The sequence below is a fragment of the Chiloscyllium punctatum genome, chromosome 17 (assembly GCF_047496795.1).
Source record: "Chiloscyllium punctatum isolate Juve2018m chromosome 17, sChiPun1.3, whole genome shotgun sequence".
Taxonomy (NCBI): domain Eukaryota; kingdom Metazoa; phylum Chordata; class Chondrichthyes; order Orectolobiformes; family Hemiscylliidae; genus Chiloscyllium; species Chiloscyllium punctatum.
In genome coordinates, this window is record NC_092755.1 from 62,526,356 (window position 1) to 62,543,441 (window position 17,086).

General features: G+C 39.4%; 1 protein-coding gene across 1 annotated transcript in view; it reads right to left on the reverse strand.

Annotated features, from left to right (window-relative positions):
- nos1 (nitric oxide synthase 1 (neuronal)) overlaps positions 1-17,086 on the reverse strand; it is a 102,815-nt gene that overhangs the window by 20,447 nt on the left and 65,282 nt on the right. The window contains exons 20-26 of the mRNA XM_072587302.1: positions 16,104-16,242; positions 15,938-16,016; positions 6,180-6,373; positions 5,029-5,198; positions 3,230-3,440; positions 1,683-1,770; positions 385-506 (exon numbers count right to left, since the gene is read on the reverse strand). Of these exons, the coding sequence (XP_072443403.1) occupies positions 385-506; positions 1,683-1,770; positions 3,230-3,440; positions 5,029-5,198; positions 6,180-6,373; positions 15,938-16,016; positions 16,104-16,242 (1,003 nt within the window). The remainder of the gene's footprint in view (positions 1-384; positions 507-1,682; positions 1,771-3,229; positions 3,441-5,028; positions 5,199-6,179; positions 6,374-15,937; positions 16,017-16,103; positions 16,243-17,086) is intronic.

Sequence of the window (17,086 nt, forward strand, 5' to 3'; positions counted from 1 at the left end):
CTTGGCAGAGGTTCACCAACATTGCTGGCACCAAGGAGCCTGGGTTAACCCAGCAGTTGCCAGGAGAATCAGATGAGATGGGTGCCATAGCGGCTTGGTACATGGTTAATGGGATGAGTTGGGGACAAAAGCGTAAAAGTCCTCAGCTGGCCTCATGGAGAGAAACCCTCAATGAAACTTGACCATCATAACACTTTTTGGTAAAGTACAGCCTTTTTCTCTTTCACACCAATGATCTCATCCAGTACAGCAGTGCTAATCAGTATATGTCTTAACGTTTGTTGTGAAATTGAACATTGATGCTTAGCCCTACAGGAGGAATTACTTTGTAACTACTGGCATGCTTTAAATTCTTCTTTGCCATGCTTTATACTGACAACCTACCTTTATGCTCAATATCATGCAGCCGCTGCTGCCAGAAACTTCGGAAAGGAGCAATTCCAGTTCCCGGTCCAATTAAAATACACGGAACCATTGGATCTTTTGGCAATCTGAAAGAAGGAGCTCTGCATACAAATACATAACATAACGTAAATAGGTCTCTATCATTGTATCCTATTTCTGATTATTAATTTTTGATTGTTGAATGAAACTTTGATAAATGACTTGAAATTTAGTATTTCTACATGTTCCGTTGACTTAAGTCTGATTCTCTGTAAAGCCAACAGTGTAAACGAGAGCTGCAATTATTCCCCAGCAACTATAGTTACTGCTCCCTTCTCAGCAAATCCTTTTATTGAGTGTAGAAATGTAGTGCAGAGTGTAGTAATTACTTTCCTGTTATATCTCGTACTGTGACAATGAGATAAAAGCAGTGCTATAAATGAGTATTCTGGGAATCAGCATGAGTAGAGTACAGGCAATGAATCCCAGGCCACATTGGGTCTGAGAGACCAGACTTGGTGAATTGTCGGGGAACACCCAGAATTGTAGGATATCCTCCAAGATGTATAAAACAACAATTTCCTTAGTGCAGTTTCACGTAAATAGAGTAATGGTAGAGTATGGGTGAATAAAGATGTACTGATTTCAACGTGAAGTGGAAGTTTTCACTTGCACCCTCAAGAAGTCATTAAACGGCCACCCTTTGCCATTATTAAAAAAAAATCACATAAGCTCCATTATTAGATTGCTACTCCTTTGCAATTTGGATCTGTGTGCCTATCTTCTTGATCAATATGTCTTCCCTCTTTTTACAGGAAAAAAAAACCTGAAGTTGTTACATGAATTTCTGTTCCGATTGTTGTAAATGAGATGTGAAATATTTATTGATGTTTAAGTGCCAATGGCTTCCTCCCTCTTTTGCTGCTCCAACCAATGATTAGTTTAGGCGCTGACTCCTACTAATATTTCTGACGTGCATTGAATCCACAATAGAAATAAGCACATGTGCATTTTACAACAAACACTTTACTTGCACAGTGTTCTGGAGAAGAAGAAATCATTACATTTTCTCTAATTAATCAAGAATTCTCATATTTAATGGGTGAAATTCACCAAGGAATAATTGTGTGGCTAAGATGGCCCATTAAACACAGGCACAGGTAAATATCAGATATCTTCTTTCTCAAAGTACTTTTCAAACTTCAAGGACCTATGTTTGTGTCAGAATTTGCAGTACTGTATGCAGTTACACAGTCTGGACAGCATTAAATTTCAAACTTCCATGAAAACCTGATTACCCTCTGACAAAGCATGGCACCATTTCATCTGTGTCTATCCGGTTAAACCAGGAAGAGCAGACTCCATGATGTAGTGACCCTTCACCATCTGTAAATATAAAGACGTTGGCTCATTATCAATGATGACCACAATATATTTAATTTAAACAGCTGGTTATTCTCCATTCTCTTTTAGTTTTCATCCTTACTTGATACACAGCATTTCATCAGTCAAGCCAAGCTCTCTAGACTCTGAAACTAGCCCCTAGGATGGGGCAAGAAGTGGTCCTCACTGAGTTATCCTTTGAAATAATGAATATATTGCTACAAAATCAAATCATGTGATTCTGAATGTAAAACAAACACCAAACAGGTGCTAGACAATGTACTTTAAGATACAAATGGGGGAGTCCAAGATTATAGGGCATAGATTTAAGGTGAGGGGAAAGATTTATGAAGGACCTAAGGGGTAACTTTGGTGCATGTATGGAATGAGCTGCCAGAGGAAGTGGTGGAGGTGGGTACAATTACATTCGAAAGGGATGTGGATAGGTAAAGGAATAGGAAGGATTTAGAGGGACACAGGCCAAATGCTGGCAAATGGGACTAGGTCAGATTGGGATGTTTGGTCCACGCAGATGGGTTGGATTGAAGGAACTGTATCTGTGCTGTGTAACTCTGTGACTCTACATTTACTGTTAATTCAGTCATGGTTGTGCATGCTAATTCAAAAGTAAATGTTCCTCCAAGGTTCTTCCTGAGCTCCTGATCACCTTTCCTCTTGTTACTTTGCTGTGTTGAAATTCTGAATCATTATGCCAAGTCCATTTAACTTATTCTTCCCGAAACCAAAAAAACCGCCGAACCTGGTAGTAACTTCTCTCATCTTCTGCTTTATCTGAAGTTAAAAATCCAAAATTGGTACTACCCAATCACGACAACTTGATTTATCTTGTCATCTCCCCTGTTCTATTCAATGTCCATTATGAACCATACAATGAATTTTGAACCTTTGAGGAAGAGGTGGAGTTATTTCCTGATAGAGCAGAGAATACCTTGTGCAAGAGGTGGATATTGCATTGCATTATTAGGGCATTATTTTGGATTTATTCCAATTTCCCAGAGGAATAGAGAAATTTTTCTCATTTTTTTCTTTCAGTTAGCCCTGGATTTTACCTTTCTCCACCTTTCCCAGGAGACCACATAGTCTTGGTTATAGTGCAGAGTCTTTAGTTGGCGAGAACTGGAATATTGTTGACAGACTGGATGAACCAGAGAGTCTCTCCCCAGCTGTCATTGCCCATATGTTAGTCCCTGTTTCATACTGGATAAATGCATGAGGTGAAGCCTGTAGCACCCAACAGCTGTCAAGTTATGGTCTTGGAACACATGCCAATTACAACTTAATGGCGTCATTGAATATAGCTTCATTTTTTTTATCCTGGCACTTGGGTGCTGATATCTACATTTACATAAGAACTCCTAAACATTTTCTAATATTCAAAATATAAATAATTAAAAACAATATAGTAGCTATGAGAATATCTCATATTTTTGAATGCACGTACCTCGTGTGCGATACGAAACAACAGCCACTGTAAGGTGAATCTCGTCTGGGTACATGTCCAGGGATGAACTGATTGAGTAATATCGAGGCTGCAGCAGAGGAAGCTGGGTAAGTAGCAGAGTTGTTGGCACCCGAACCGAAGGAAACTCCTCCAGTACTTCCACTACTGTTGGGTTATTGTACCACTTCCATTCCTCGTACTCCTGTAATCCCTGCCAATTAAATGCATGATCTTTACTAAATCATCACTGCAGGGATGGCATTTAAAGTTAGAGTTTTTTAATGTTCCAAATGTGAACATTTTCCTTACATCACAGAGGACTGTTTCAAACAGAAGTTGTTGATGCTGGAAGAGAAGGGGTTATTCCTGGACCAAGCAAGAATTCATACTATTAGCTGACATCAGTCCTGAAAAAGTGTCACTGGACCTGAAATGTTAATTCCCCTTCCCCCATCGGATGCTGCCAGCCCTGCTGAGATCTTCCAGCAATTTCTGTTTTTGTTTCTGTTTTCCAGCTTCAGCAGTTCTTTTTTTCCTCATATTATTAGTGACAGTAATAGCACACAGTGTAAAATTACTGCTTTGAGGTGGGGTGATCGCTGGTTGGATACATTGTCCAGATATATGGCTCTTCCTTGACAAAAAGATGGTAGTCATGATTAAAGTTAAAAATCACACAACACCAGTTTATAGTCCAACAGGTTTACTTGGAAGCATTAGCTTTCAGAGCGCTGTTCCTTCATCGGGTGGTTGTGGAGTATAAGATCGTAAGACACAGAATTTATAGAAAAAGTTTACAGTGTGATGTAACTGAAATTATATATTGAAAAAGACCTGGATTGTTTGTTAGTCTATCATCTTTTAGAATGAACATATCGGTTTTAGTACTTTTATATGTAAATCGCAGAGCATTTAAAAGTTAGATTATCAAGTGAACTTCAACAATTGGTGTCATGTCGGCCCAGATAATGCATTGAATGTGTGAGGTGCCCTGTGTGAGACTGTCTGTGCCACAATGGTCAGACTGATTCTAATCTAAAAAATGCATTTACAGAATCTTACCTGGTGTTGTGTGATTTTTAACTTTGTACACCTCAGTCCAACACCGGCATCTTCAAATCATGGTAGCCATGATGTGGAGATGCCGGTGTTGAATTTGGGTGGACAAAGTCAGAAGTCACACAACACCAGGTTGTAGTCCAACAAGTTTATTTAAAATCCTGAAGGAGCAGTGCTCAGAAAGCTTGGGTTTTTAAAACAACCTGTTGGATTATAATCTGGTGTCGTATGACTTCTGACTTTGACAAAATATGTTTTTTACAAGCCGCTGACTAAACAAAGATATAGATCTCGTAGATTTGTGATAAGGAATGATCTGAAAATTTACAGCCACAGCATCTACAGCTAAAATGGATTAAACAAATATAGCTATGCAGAAATCCTCTGACAAGTTTTCAACAACATTTGGACTCAAGAACATGTGTTTATGTGCAGGATTAGAGGATTTAATACATGTTTTAACGTGCTCAATAACCAAGCACTTTATAATTCTAAAAGGTTATTTAGCTGTGCAAACTATCTTGCCTGTGAGAATTTAGAAATGTGGTGTATTGCCATTCATAGCTGACATCCAATGTTGGGTGCATTTTGATTGTGAGGTAAGTTTTATGGGAAAGAGATCTTTATAGGACATGGGTGTGATAGACAACAGGCGAGAGGTGTACGCTCCTATTTGTCAAAATATAAGCAAAGTTAAAACTTTTAAAGGACTTAAAACAAAAGAGTGATGAGAGATTTACCTTGCTGAGAACTTCAAGTCTTTTCTTATGCTCTTCATTTCTTGCCAAGAGAGCAAACTGCTGCAGTAAGAGTGGGCTTGGAGGAGTTGTGATATCCAGATAGTACTTAAAAATTTGAAAGATGGTGCAAGGTGGAATGCGATTCTCATCACTCCAGCTGTTAATAATGCCTGAGGGGACAAAAGACAAGCTGTAACCAAGAATAAAGCAACTCTTAAGTGCTGAATTCCCTTACAGGCCACGTATGTAAGCGGAATCTGTCCAGATTCCCTTAGAACTGAAATTAGAATAGGGATGCGGGAGGGATGAGTTTTGGGAAGTAAGCATGTCACCTTTATTATTATTTATTTAGTAAATGCAAATTTCTGAAGTAAAGCAATCGCTTCCTCACTTGCTGAGTTAAAGATGATTAGTCTCTAGAGACAGCACTCCTCAGTAGAGTGCTGCATTGTTTGTACCTCACCTGAACATGTACAGAAGAGGCAGTATGCTGAGGTTCCAAAGGAGGAGATTGGCTCTACAGGAGACTCAACATGTCCCAAAGCTGCTTAGTTTTATGGTGGGCCAGAGGGCCATTTCTTGTGCTGTACTATTCAATGAGTTGCTTCAAAGCTAAAAGAGAATTTTATAATTTCCTCTTCTTAGGGAACTGGCTGTAGCTCCAGCAATGGTCTGTCAAATCTGATGTTGCCGGGACTCCAGAGCTCAGTCAGATTGGTCAGCAGCTCTCTACTGCAGGGCTGCTTCCCAGTTGAAGACGGACATCGTTTCCTGAGGCAATTAACATCCCACTGAGCACAACATGGTGGCTTTTCCATGGACAGGGTCCTAACTAACCTTTTATTCAGGAGGATGGGGAGCACCATGCCCCGTAAACCCAAACCAATGCTTTTAACTCTCTCAGGGGCAGTCACCTCCTCTCATTCAGCATGGGTATCCATTAGGCTATCACATTAGTGAAATATGAATCTCTATAGTGGCACTTAAGGTAATTGGATGGTATGAAAATCTGCACTGTCTAACTTTGCTTTCAATAAACTTCAAATACATTAGGTAGCTGAGTATCATTTTGCCTGACAATCTTCATAAAGCTTTGTCCAGGTGTGTAGGTATTTTTCTTTGAAAATTTAAAAGATTTGTTCTTTAATTACCTAAAGCTGTGTTTCTCTCTTCCAAAAGCTCAACTTTTATGATCTGATTTACAGGAGGTGCATCTTCCAACCGGTCAATCAAGGCATTGACCAAATCTTCATGGTTACCGGGAAAGACGCCAAGATGATCACCAGGCTGGTACTGTAACTCTTCCTGCTTGTTTGTGTGTATCCGGAGCAAAATTGTGGAACGGCTAAGTGGAAAGAGAAGACCATGCTTCAAATACTCAGATTAAAGATTTAAGGTTAAAGTCAGAAAAATCTATGTTCCTTTTTTTTCATCTGGCCTCAAAAATCTTCCAATATCTTATGATAATTGTGACTCTTACTGAGAAATGATCTTACAGACCCAGCAAGCAATGACTCTTCATGTGTCATCCAGAGGTGGTGATTGTCTCTGGGCTACTTGACTATGAAGACCAACAGAATAAAGTTCAGTTCTGCTCTGACTGATAACTGTCTATACGTACTTTCCAACCAGTGTCTCTCTGTACATATTGACCAGGAACTAGAATTATGATAGTTTGCTCCTGGTTCCATCACCATAAAGTCACTGAACAGGAGCCTCAGCTGAGATAATCTCTTTCAGCACAGTATTTAAATCAAGACTGAGATCCACTGGTCCATTTGTCTCTGTATCACCTTGGACTGTGCAAAATGTTAGCTGCTCAGCCAAATAACCAAAACAACTCACAGTTCACTTCAGTTCTGATGAAGAGTCACCTACACTCGAAACATTAGCTTGCTTTCTCTCCATGGATGCTGCCTGACCAGCTGTGATCTCCAGCATTTTTTGTTTTGCCGTACCTGCAGTACCTGCAGTAATTTGCCTCTAATTCAAAGCAAGGTCTGTCATTATAGTACAAAGTAGGAAGAATGTAACAGAGCTGCAATTGAAAAATTTAGCACAGGTTATGAGTTAAGTGAAAAATAAATTAAACTTTCTCTCCTCAATTCTTTTGAAGAGTAACAGTTCAACTGGAAAATGATAGTGATAAATGTGTATTATTTTACCACCATAATTAAGTAAAATAAATTATTTCTGAGTGTACTATTTGATTTTAGACATCAACTGGTGGAGCCCTTCCTTCAAGTATTGAATTTAACACATTGTTATGAAGGTTAGAACTTCTTGCCTTTTCAGATGAAAATTCCTGTTGGATGAAAGCAACTATTCAACCCTAGGTAATGGTAAAATGCTCAATTTCAACTGGTCGTTTTCTCATTTATTTGTACTCATTTGTAATATAGATCAGAGAATATAATCAAAGGCACACAGCATTTTAAATAAGGTAGAGTAGAATTTCTGCAGGGGCTTTTCTGGTAACTGTAAATTTATGGTGGTTGATTAGGAGATCACAACAGCTTAATTACAGGAACAGCTTGTTAGTTGGAATTAAGAAACATCCATTATATACTGCGTAAGTACATTGTAGTTATCTGCAATCACACTAATGCACAACTGATTCAATTTCAGGAACTTTATGAACTGTTGAGTAACTGGTACTCTCACAAGTGTTTTATTTTGCATCTTAAGCTGGTTATTTAGTTTCTACAGACAGATGTAAAAATACATTCCTTTCTCAAGCTTAAGGGTACCAGGCCATCCTCATGCCTTTTTCCCTTTAAATACTTATTTTTATTTTTATTATCCTTTTCCCTCCACTGATGACACTTCACTGGGAGAAGACTCTGTGGGCACCAGTCACCAAGTTCTCCAACCTAGTCTATCAGCAAGCTTCTCAGACATGAAGGACATCAACACTCAGCCAGTCCTGACCTTAGCCATTGTTGATGGAACCCTAATATCCAACAAAGGTATTGAACTACAAAAGAAAGCAGGAACAGTTGCTGGTCACTTTCACCCAGTTTAGGAAGAGTGATGAACACAAAAGTTCTCTATCATTACTTCAGCTGACATAAGATCATTCATCAGGAATTAAATTGGTATAATTTAGGTTTGAATTCCACACAGGACAGTACCTTTGCAGTGGAATGCTAAAATGGTCAAAATGCCATGATTTCCAAAACATTTCTGATCATGTCTGTACTGAGCCATCTCTCCCTTCTTAGTATATTTTAGGGAGGCATGTTCTCATTATACTAGTGCTACAATTTTAATAGCGAGATCCTTTCCTGATGCCTCCTCTTCTGATGGTATCTTAGTCCTTCTGACTACTGGATCGGCATGGTGGCTCAGTGGTTAGCACTGCTATTTCACAGCACCAGGTATCCAGGTTCAATTCCATCCTCGGGTGACTGTCTGCACGGAGGTTGCATATTCTCACCATGTCTGTGCGAATTTCCTCTGGGTGCTGTGGCTTCCTCCCACAGTCCAAAGATGTGCAGGTTAGGTAGATTGGCCATCGAAATTGTGCAGGCTAGGTGAATTAGAATGGGAAATGCAGGGATAGGGTAAGGGGGTGGGCCTGTGGCAGAATGCTGTTTGGAGAGTCGGTGTCGACTCAATGGAGCAAATGTTCTGCCTCCACATGTGAGGATTCTATGATATTGCAACTGGTCTCTGATCAATGGAGAACAATGTTAATTTCTTAATACTATTTTATGTCTAACCTTTCTCCTGTATTACACTGGTATCCTTCTGTTTGTTCTCTAAATCTATTACAATCTCCAACTCCAGATTTTCTATTCCTCCAATTTCCTAGTGGATTTCCATATGACCATGTTTGTATCTGTAATTGTATGTGCTAGATATCATAGGTATCTGCCAGAACTACTGCTGCTCTGATCTTTAATATTTGAGGCTCATCTCCTCCTCTTCGGATGCTGCCTGACCTGCTGTGCTTTTCCAACATGCTCATCGACGCTCATCTAAATATGTTTTTAAGTTTGTAGGAATTCTATTTCTGAATTTTTCAATTTTCATTACCTTCTTTACATTCTAATTTTTTTCCCTCTACTTTTAGCGATTTAACAACTGATCCCACTGCATTTCTTGCTCCCTTGCACATTCTACAAATGTCTGCTTAGGTTTCTTTCATGTAATCCAATTTTTTACTGATTAGCTTCAGGCTTGACTCCAAAGCATTGAGGATTGCCATTGTGACAATACCATACTCTTCAGATCGTTCTTCTGACACATTAATGTACACAGACACAACTGTACCTATTGATATACTCTGTATTATGAAAATTCAAACCTGTTTTGACCACTTCATCTGTCCTGCTTCATTTTTAAATGAGGCTAAAGGCCTTTTCATTCCATTCTCTGTAAACGTAGGCACTAAACGTTGAATTCGTAATTTTTAATTAATTTAAATCCCCTTTTGGAATCATAGTTACTTCGAAGTTATTATCTTCTTCCTTTTTTATTCAAAGCTTTCCTTTGGCCACTCATGTTGTCCAAGATCCTTATCTTTTTGAAGTTTAAGTATTTTTTGTAAAATTCCATCTCTTTCTGTTTTACTATTCCTTACTTTACTTTTGTTTCAGTTTTTCTCTCTCCTCATTTTCCACCTTCTGTTGTTTTACTTAATTCTCAATTTCAGTTATTCATTTCTTTTTATCTATGCTCCCTTTCCATTTCAATGTCTTATAAATTCTCTATCCATTTCCATTGTTCTTTTTTCCCTCTCTCCTCCCACTTAAATCATTCCATCTCTAATTGAATGTCAACTAATTCCAGCCGACATCTCAATTTCAGCTTCCTTTCTTCCAATCTAAATGTTAGGTAATCACGTGAAACCTTTCGTCCCTACAAAATCCTGATTTACTTCTAACTTTAATCTGCTAATTTTCTCAGTTTAGTTTAAGTTAAAGATTTCAAATAATCCCATGTTATTTATTCCACTTCCAGAAAACTCTTAGCAATATCCAAAGCCATCTTCAAACTAAAAGCACTGAAGTTCAGTGCAACATAGCCATTTTATGTCCAGAACCACGAGGTACCAATTATTTTATAAAAGAAAGCTACAGATCACTCTTGAATCCAGTGTATTATGCAAACCTGAACAACCCACTAGTCATGACCCTAGCTCATTGCTGAACAAGTCAGATAAGTCAGACCAAAACCTGGCTGGATTGATTATATTTCATTTTATTTTGATTTTCTGAGGTTGTCTTTCACTGAAACAGAAGCACACAATGCTGCAGATGTGCTTTTAGCAATAAAACAGAAGATAATGGAGAATAAACCAAACTAGTTACATATAATACAATTTGGAAGATTTAAAACACATGGCATAATACAGTCCCATCTATGCCAAGGCTATCACTTTACCATACTCAAATACAGAAAATATTCCCTTCCCTAAGTTATAATCTATAGAGTCATAGACTTAAACAGTATGGAAACAGACCCTTTGGTCCAACTCATCCATGCCGACCAGATGTCCTAAATCAATTTATTCCCATTTGCGAGCACATGGCCCATATCCCTCTAAACCCTTTCTATTCATGTACCCATCCAGATACCTTTTAAATGTTGTAATTGTACATGTCTCCAGCACCTCCTCTGGCAGCTCATTCCATACATGCACCACCTTGTGCTTGAAAAAGTTGCCCCTTAGATCCCTTTTAAATCTTTCTCTTCTCACCTTAAACCTATGCTGTCTAGTTTTGAACTCCCCCGCTCTGGGGAAAATATCTTGTTTATTCCCCCTATCCATGCGCCTCATGATTTCATAAACTTCTATAACGTCCTCAGCCTCCAACATTCTAGGGAAAACAGCCCCAACCGATTCAGCCTCTCCTTCTAGCTCAAACCCTCTAACTCTGGCAATATCCTTGTAAATCCTTTTAAGTTTCACAACATCTTTCCTATATAGACCCTTTGTTTTTAGAAATGATCATTGCCTGACACTTTTGTGATGTGAATATTGCTTACTACTCATCACATCAAACCTGAAGGTTGTCCAGATCTGCTGCATGTAGGCACAGACTGCTTCAGTCTCTGAAAAGTCACAAATAGTCCTGAACATTGCCAATCACAAATGTTTATTCTTCTGACTTGACAATGGAAGGAAGTTCATGAAAGAAGCAGCTAAAGATGGTTAGGCCTAGAACACTGTCCTGAGGAACCCCTAAAGAGATGTCCCAGACTCAAATGAATGACCACCCACAGCCTCAACCAACTTCCATTGCAATGGAACCAGTGGAGAGTTCTCCTCGTAATTCCCATTGGCAAAAGTTTTGTTTGGGTTCCTTGATGCAAAACTCAATTATACACTGTTCAGGGTGGAAACACTTCACCCTCAGTCCAGTTCTTTTGTCTGGGTTTGGACCAAATCTGTAATGAGGTGAGGACCTGAGTAGAACTGGTGGAAGCCAAGCTGAGCCTGAGTAGGGTATTGCTCTGGAAGTGCTTCTTTACAGAACTATTGATTATACCTTCCATCATTTTGTTGTTGAACAAGAATAGAGTGATAAGGTCTATTGGCCAGATTGGATTTTCCTTGATTTTGGAAACAAGACATACCTGGACAATGTTTCCAGGTCGATGCTAGTGCTTTAACTGTATGGGAGCCACTTGGTTAGGGGTGCCACCAGTTCTGGAGCACATTATTGAAGCTACTGGCAGAACGTTATCATAGTTATTAGCCTTTACTGTCCAGTGCCTTCAGTTGTTACTGGGATACAAAAGTGGATGAGTAATAGGACACAGCGAATAATTGTCAATATATATTTTTTGTGCTGGAGAATAGCTTTTAGTGAAGTTCCCCAAGTATTGGTATTAGGATTTGCTGGTACACGTACATGATCTAGAGCATAAGAGATACAGTTCGTAAGTTTGCAGATGACACCAAAATTGGAGGTGTAGTGGACAGCGAAGACGGTTACCTCAGATTACAACAGGATCTGGACCAGATGGCCAATGGGCTGAGAAGTGGCAGATGGAGTTTAATTCAGATAAATGCGAGGTACTGCATTTTGGGAAAGCAAATCTTAGCAGGACTTATGCACTTAATGGTAAGGTCCTAGGGAGTGTTGCTGAACAAAGAGACCTTGGAGTGCAGGTTCATAGCTCTTTGAAAGTGAGTCACAGGTAGATAGGATAGTGATGAAGGCGTTTGGTATGCTTTCCTTTATTGGTCAGAGTATTGAGTGCAGGAGTTGGGAGGTCATGTTGTGGCTATATAGGACATTGGTTAGGCCACTGTTGGAATATTGCGTGCAATTCTGGTCTCCTTCCTTTCGGAAAGATGTTGTGAAACTTGAAAGGGTTCAGAAAAGATTTACAAGGATGTTGCCAGGGTTGGAGCATTTGAGCTACAGGGAGAGGCTGAACAGGCTGGGGCTGTTTTCCCTGGAGCGTCAGAGACTGAAGGGTGACCTTATAGAGGTTTACAAAATTATGAGGGGCATGGATAGGATAAATGGACAAAGTCTTTTCCCTGTGGTTGGGGGAGTCTAGAACTAGAGGGCATAGGTTTAGGGTGAGAGGGGAAAGATATAAAAGAGACCTAAGGGGCAACATTTTCACACAGAAGGTGGTACGTGTATGGAATGAGCTGCCAGAGGAAGTGGTGAAGGCTGGTCCAATTGCTACATTTAAGAGGCATTTGGGTGGGTATATGAATAGGAAGGGTTTGGAGGGATATGGGCCGGGTGCTGGCAGGTGGGACTAGATTGGGTTGGGATATCTGGTCGACATGGACGGGTTGGACCAAAGGGTCTGTTTCCATGCTGTATATCTCTATGACTCTATGACTCTACGTGTAGGGGACAATTTCAAAGTTTACAGATGATACAAAATTTAAAGGCATTTTAAACTATGAGGAGGACAGTGTAGAACTCCATAGACAAGTTGGTAAAATGAGCAGATATGTAGCAGATTAAGTTTAATGGGGAGAAACATGAAGCAATTCGTTTTGGTATGAAGAATTTGGAAGACAATATAAAATAGGGGTGCAATTCTAAAGGGGGTGCAGAAGCAGAAGGACTTGGGTATACATAAACGATTAAAAGTGGCAGGGTAGGTGGAGAGAGAAGTTAATAAAGCATGCAGTATCCTGGATTTTGTTAATAGTGGCATTGAGTACAAAAAGGAGTTTATGTTGAACTTGCAGGAGTCATTTATTATACTTCAGCTGGATTATGATATACATTTCTGGGTACCACATTTTGGAAAGGTTTTGAATACATTGGAGTGTGTGCAGAAGAGGTTTACAAGAATGGTTCCACAGATGAAAAACTTCAATGTGAAGATAGATCGAAGAGGTTGGTATTTTTCCCCTTGGAGAGGAAAGGGTAAGAGATTTTATAGACATTTTCAAAATCATAAGGGGGATGGACAGAGTAAGTTAGGAGAAACTGCTTGTAAAAGGATCAAGAACAAGAGGGCACAGGTTAAAGTACTTTGTAAAAAAAGTAAATACAATGTGTAATCAAAACCTTTCTCACAACAAATTGCTCTAGTCTGGAATGCACTGTCTGAAATATGGTTGAGACATGTTCAATTGAGTCAAAGAATGTGGTGCTGTAAAAGCAAAGATGGTCAGGCAACATCCGAGGAGCAGGAGAATTGACGTTTCGGGCATAAGCTCTTTATCAGGAATGAGGCTAGTGGCCCAAGGGGCTGAGAGATAAATGGGAGGAGTGGTGGGGCTGGGGAGAAAGGTAGCTGGGAATGCGATAGGTAGATGAAGGTGGGGTGAAGGTGATAGGTCGGAGAGGAGGGTGGAGCAGTTACATGAGAAGGAAGATCTACCTACCGCATTCCCAGCTACCTTCCCCCCAGCCCCACCTCCCCTCCCATTTATCTCTCTGCCTCCTTGGGCCACAAGCCTCATTCCTGAAGGGCTTATGCTCGAAACGTTTATTCTCCTACTCCTCGGATGCTGCCTGACCGGTTGTGCTTTTACAGCGCCACACTGTTTACTCTGATCTCCAGCATCTGCAATCCTCACTTTCTCCCACTACATGTTCAATTGAAGCATCCAAGAGGGCTTTAGATGATTATTTGAACAAAATCAAAGCAAAAGGGCATGGGAAAATGGCATAATACACATTTGGTTAACCAGTTCCAACAAGATGGGCTGACTGGCTTCCTGCTGTGATGCAACAAGTCTGTGATTTCATGATTGACCAATTGGTCTGGACTGGCTGCCCCAGTTTTTTTATGTTAACTAGTTTAACTTTCTGCCATTTGAAAAAGATGAGGCCAAGAGATGCATACTCAAGCTTGAATCTGGTTCATATGTTTTTTTCTAATATTTGGCATTCCTGTATGGGAATGTACTCTTAAGTGCTATGCCTTTTGTTATGGATGCTCCATCAAAATACTTTAAGAATATAACCCAGACCTTAACTTTTTCTTGTTTTAAAAGGAGATGTGAAGTGCATGTTCCAGATGTGATGCGACTTGTAAAACCACTGGACGTTAAGCAAAACACAACTTATTTAACCATAATTGTTAAAACACAAACAAAAGAAAGAGGAGTTTAGAATAACTTTGCTATTGGAAAACATAAACTGAATAATAGATACAGTAACTATTACTAATTAAATGTTCTAATATAGTAACATCCATAACACACCCCTTGGCAAAAAGGCAAATTCAGATACAAATTCTCAGATGTAGTTCTCCAATCCAGGAGGGAAAAAAAAAACATTAAGAGAAAATTCATAAAGAGTAGCAGCCAAGAGACATTCATGGAAGCTTCCAATTATTTTGAGACCCTCAACAGCTGCTGAGTTACTGATAAAAACCAAAACCCAGAGATCTGGATCTGTGAGACCTGGCCACATCTATTCAGGCTGTTTCCAATGTTCCAACTTAAAAAAAAACTTAGGTTGTTTTCAAGTAGCCAGTTCTGCACCTCTGTGTTATAACATTGCTTTAAAAATAAAGGACAAAATAAGCTTTTAAAGTGATAGTATCATCACACTTCTGGACTATGTGCATTGTCATCAGCTGTAGACATTGTTTTCTTGACTATGGTTCATTATCTGATCATATAGTGAAACTTGACCCGGTGTCCTTCTACAAATTCATGAGCTGACCATTGGCAAAAGTAGTAGCTTGCCAAAATGTAAAGTCTGGATCACCTATTTCCCCTTGGAATACTTCAAGGTTTACTTCTATTGTAGACTGTTCATCTTCATTAACCTCTTTAAGTGGGCATGATATTTGGTTTCTTGGGTTTTCCATGCAAATGCACATTTTCTGAAAATGGCCTATTGCATTATAGATGAAGCATTCATTTTTAATAGCTGGGCACTGTCTGTGAGATATCTTTCCTTAACAGCAGTGACAAGGATTATTAGTATCTGATGCTTGTTAACACATTCAGACTCACATACAACATCCATCACCTTTCACAGCTGGATGTGACAGGTTTGTTGATCATATATCTGTTCAGTTGGTTGTGGGCTCACTTGGATCTTTTCATTTGCTGCCTCTTCTCTTTGAAATGCAAGTAAACAATTCAGATTCACTGAATTGACCTCGTGTTTTAAGGTATGGTATGGACTGTGCCAGCCCTGCCCTTCAATCTTCTTCATTGTTGGTTGTGGAACATTGCTATGAGAAGATTGGCTGCCAATTTCCCACTTTATAACAAGGACTGCATTCCAAAAGTACTTAATTGGCTGCAAAGCTCTTGAGAAATCCTGAGGTCTGGAAAGATACTACATAAATGCCCAACTCTTCCATTTCACAATGGAGACTTTGTAGCTAAGATAAATTCCCACAAGCTCAGCGTAACAGGAAAGCAAGAATTACTTAACATTTTGCCATAAAGTGCAAGCTTTCCTTACTCCTAAAGTCATATTAATGAACCAAAGAGGTTTTCTACCTGGATTTTGGGTTTTGCAAGTTGTGTCGAGATATCAATCTTGCAGCATAGACTTTCTTTTTGTGAATGCTGTAGAGAGCTTCAGCGAAAGAAAAAAAGCAAAAAATTACTGACAACAATCAAGAAAATCTTAAAAATGCATCAAAGTATTTGTCGCATCACATACCTCCTGTAAGGTCAGGTGCTGTAGTCTGGCAGGTCAGGCGAAATTTTGCTCTCTTCCAGCTGCGATCATTACTTATTAAGGAGTTGTTCGCTTTTTCAATATTAACGTCATCCCCCACACAGAACACGTCACAAGCTGCCTAAAAACAGTGTAGTTATATGTTAACGCACTAACACGCGCAACTGATTGGGCTCATGGTAACCCAAGAAACTGATGATTAACCGGTCTTCGAGGGTAAAGGTTGCTCATTCCTCTTTACTAAACTTATCCACCCCCCCACCTCCCTCTTCTCTATTTTAAGCAGTCTATAAAATCCACCAAACGTTTAACATCCATAACATTGTTGTGTGGCTTGATGTCAATTTTTTTATTTGGCACAAGATAAATGCAAGTTATATGTGTTTATTCAGACAGGGAAAGATATAACTTCCCTGCTTTGGGACCACATTTGGTTTTGTGAAATCATGTTTGTAATCCCGTTTATTTGTTACATGTTTTGATATCGTGTCTCATTAGGATTATTCCATAAACAGAGTTTTGAAGTACATGAGCGCCTCTGGGCAACTGACCTTCCTGTTTTCCTTTCTTTGACTGTGAATAGCATTTGACAATTTATTTCTGCTGCCAATGTAGATTTCTAGCTAAAACCGGGACACTCCGGTGGGAGCAGGGAGTTGAAGAATTCTCTGGAAAGGTTCCCACTATCCTGCTGAACACTCCTATCACATGAACTTGAATGCTACGCTTCCCATTCTTTAACACTGCCTTCTTTGGCAACTCCAATATGTATTAAATTTTTGTTTTAATATTTGGCTTTCTGTTAGTTGCAGGATGTGAGCATTGCTGGCTGGGGCAAAAGTATTGCCCATCCCCAATTGCTCTTGAGGTAGCAGTGGTCTACTAAACCTCACATGCTCTTATACACTCTTAATGCTTTTCAATACTCTGCTGTATACTTTTATATTTCCTGCTGCTACATTTTT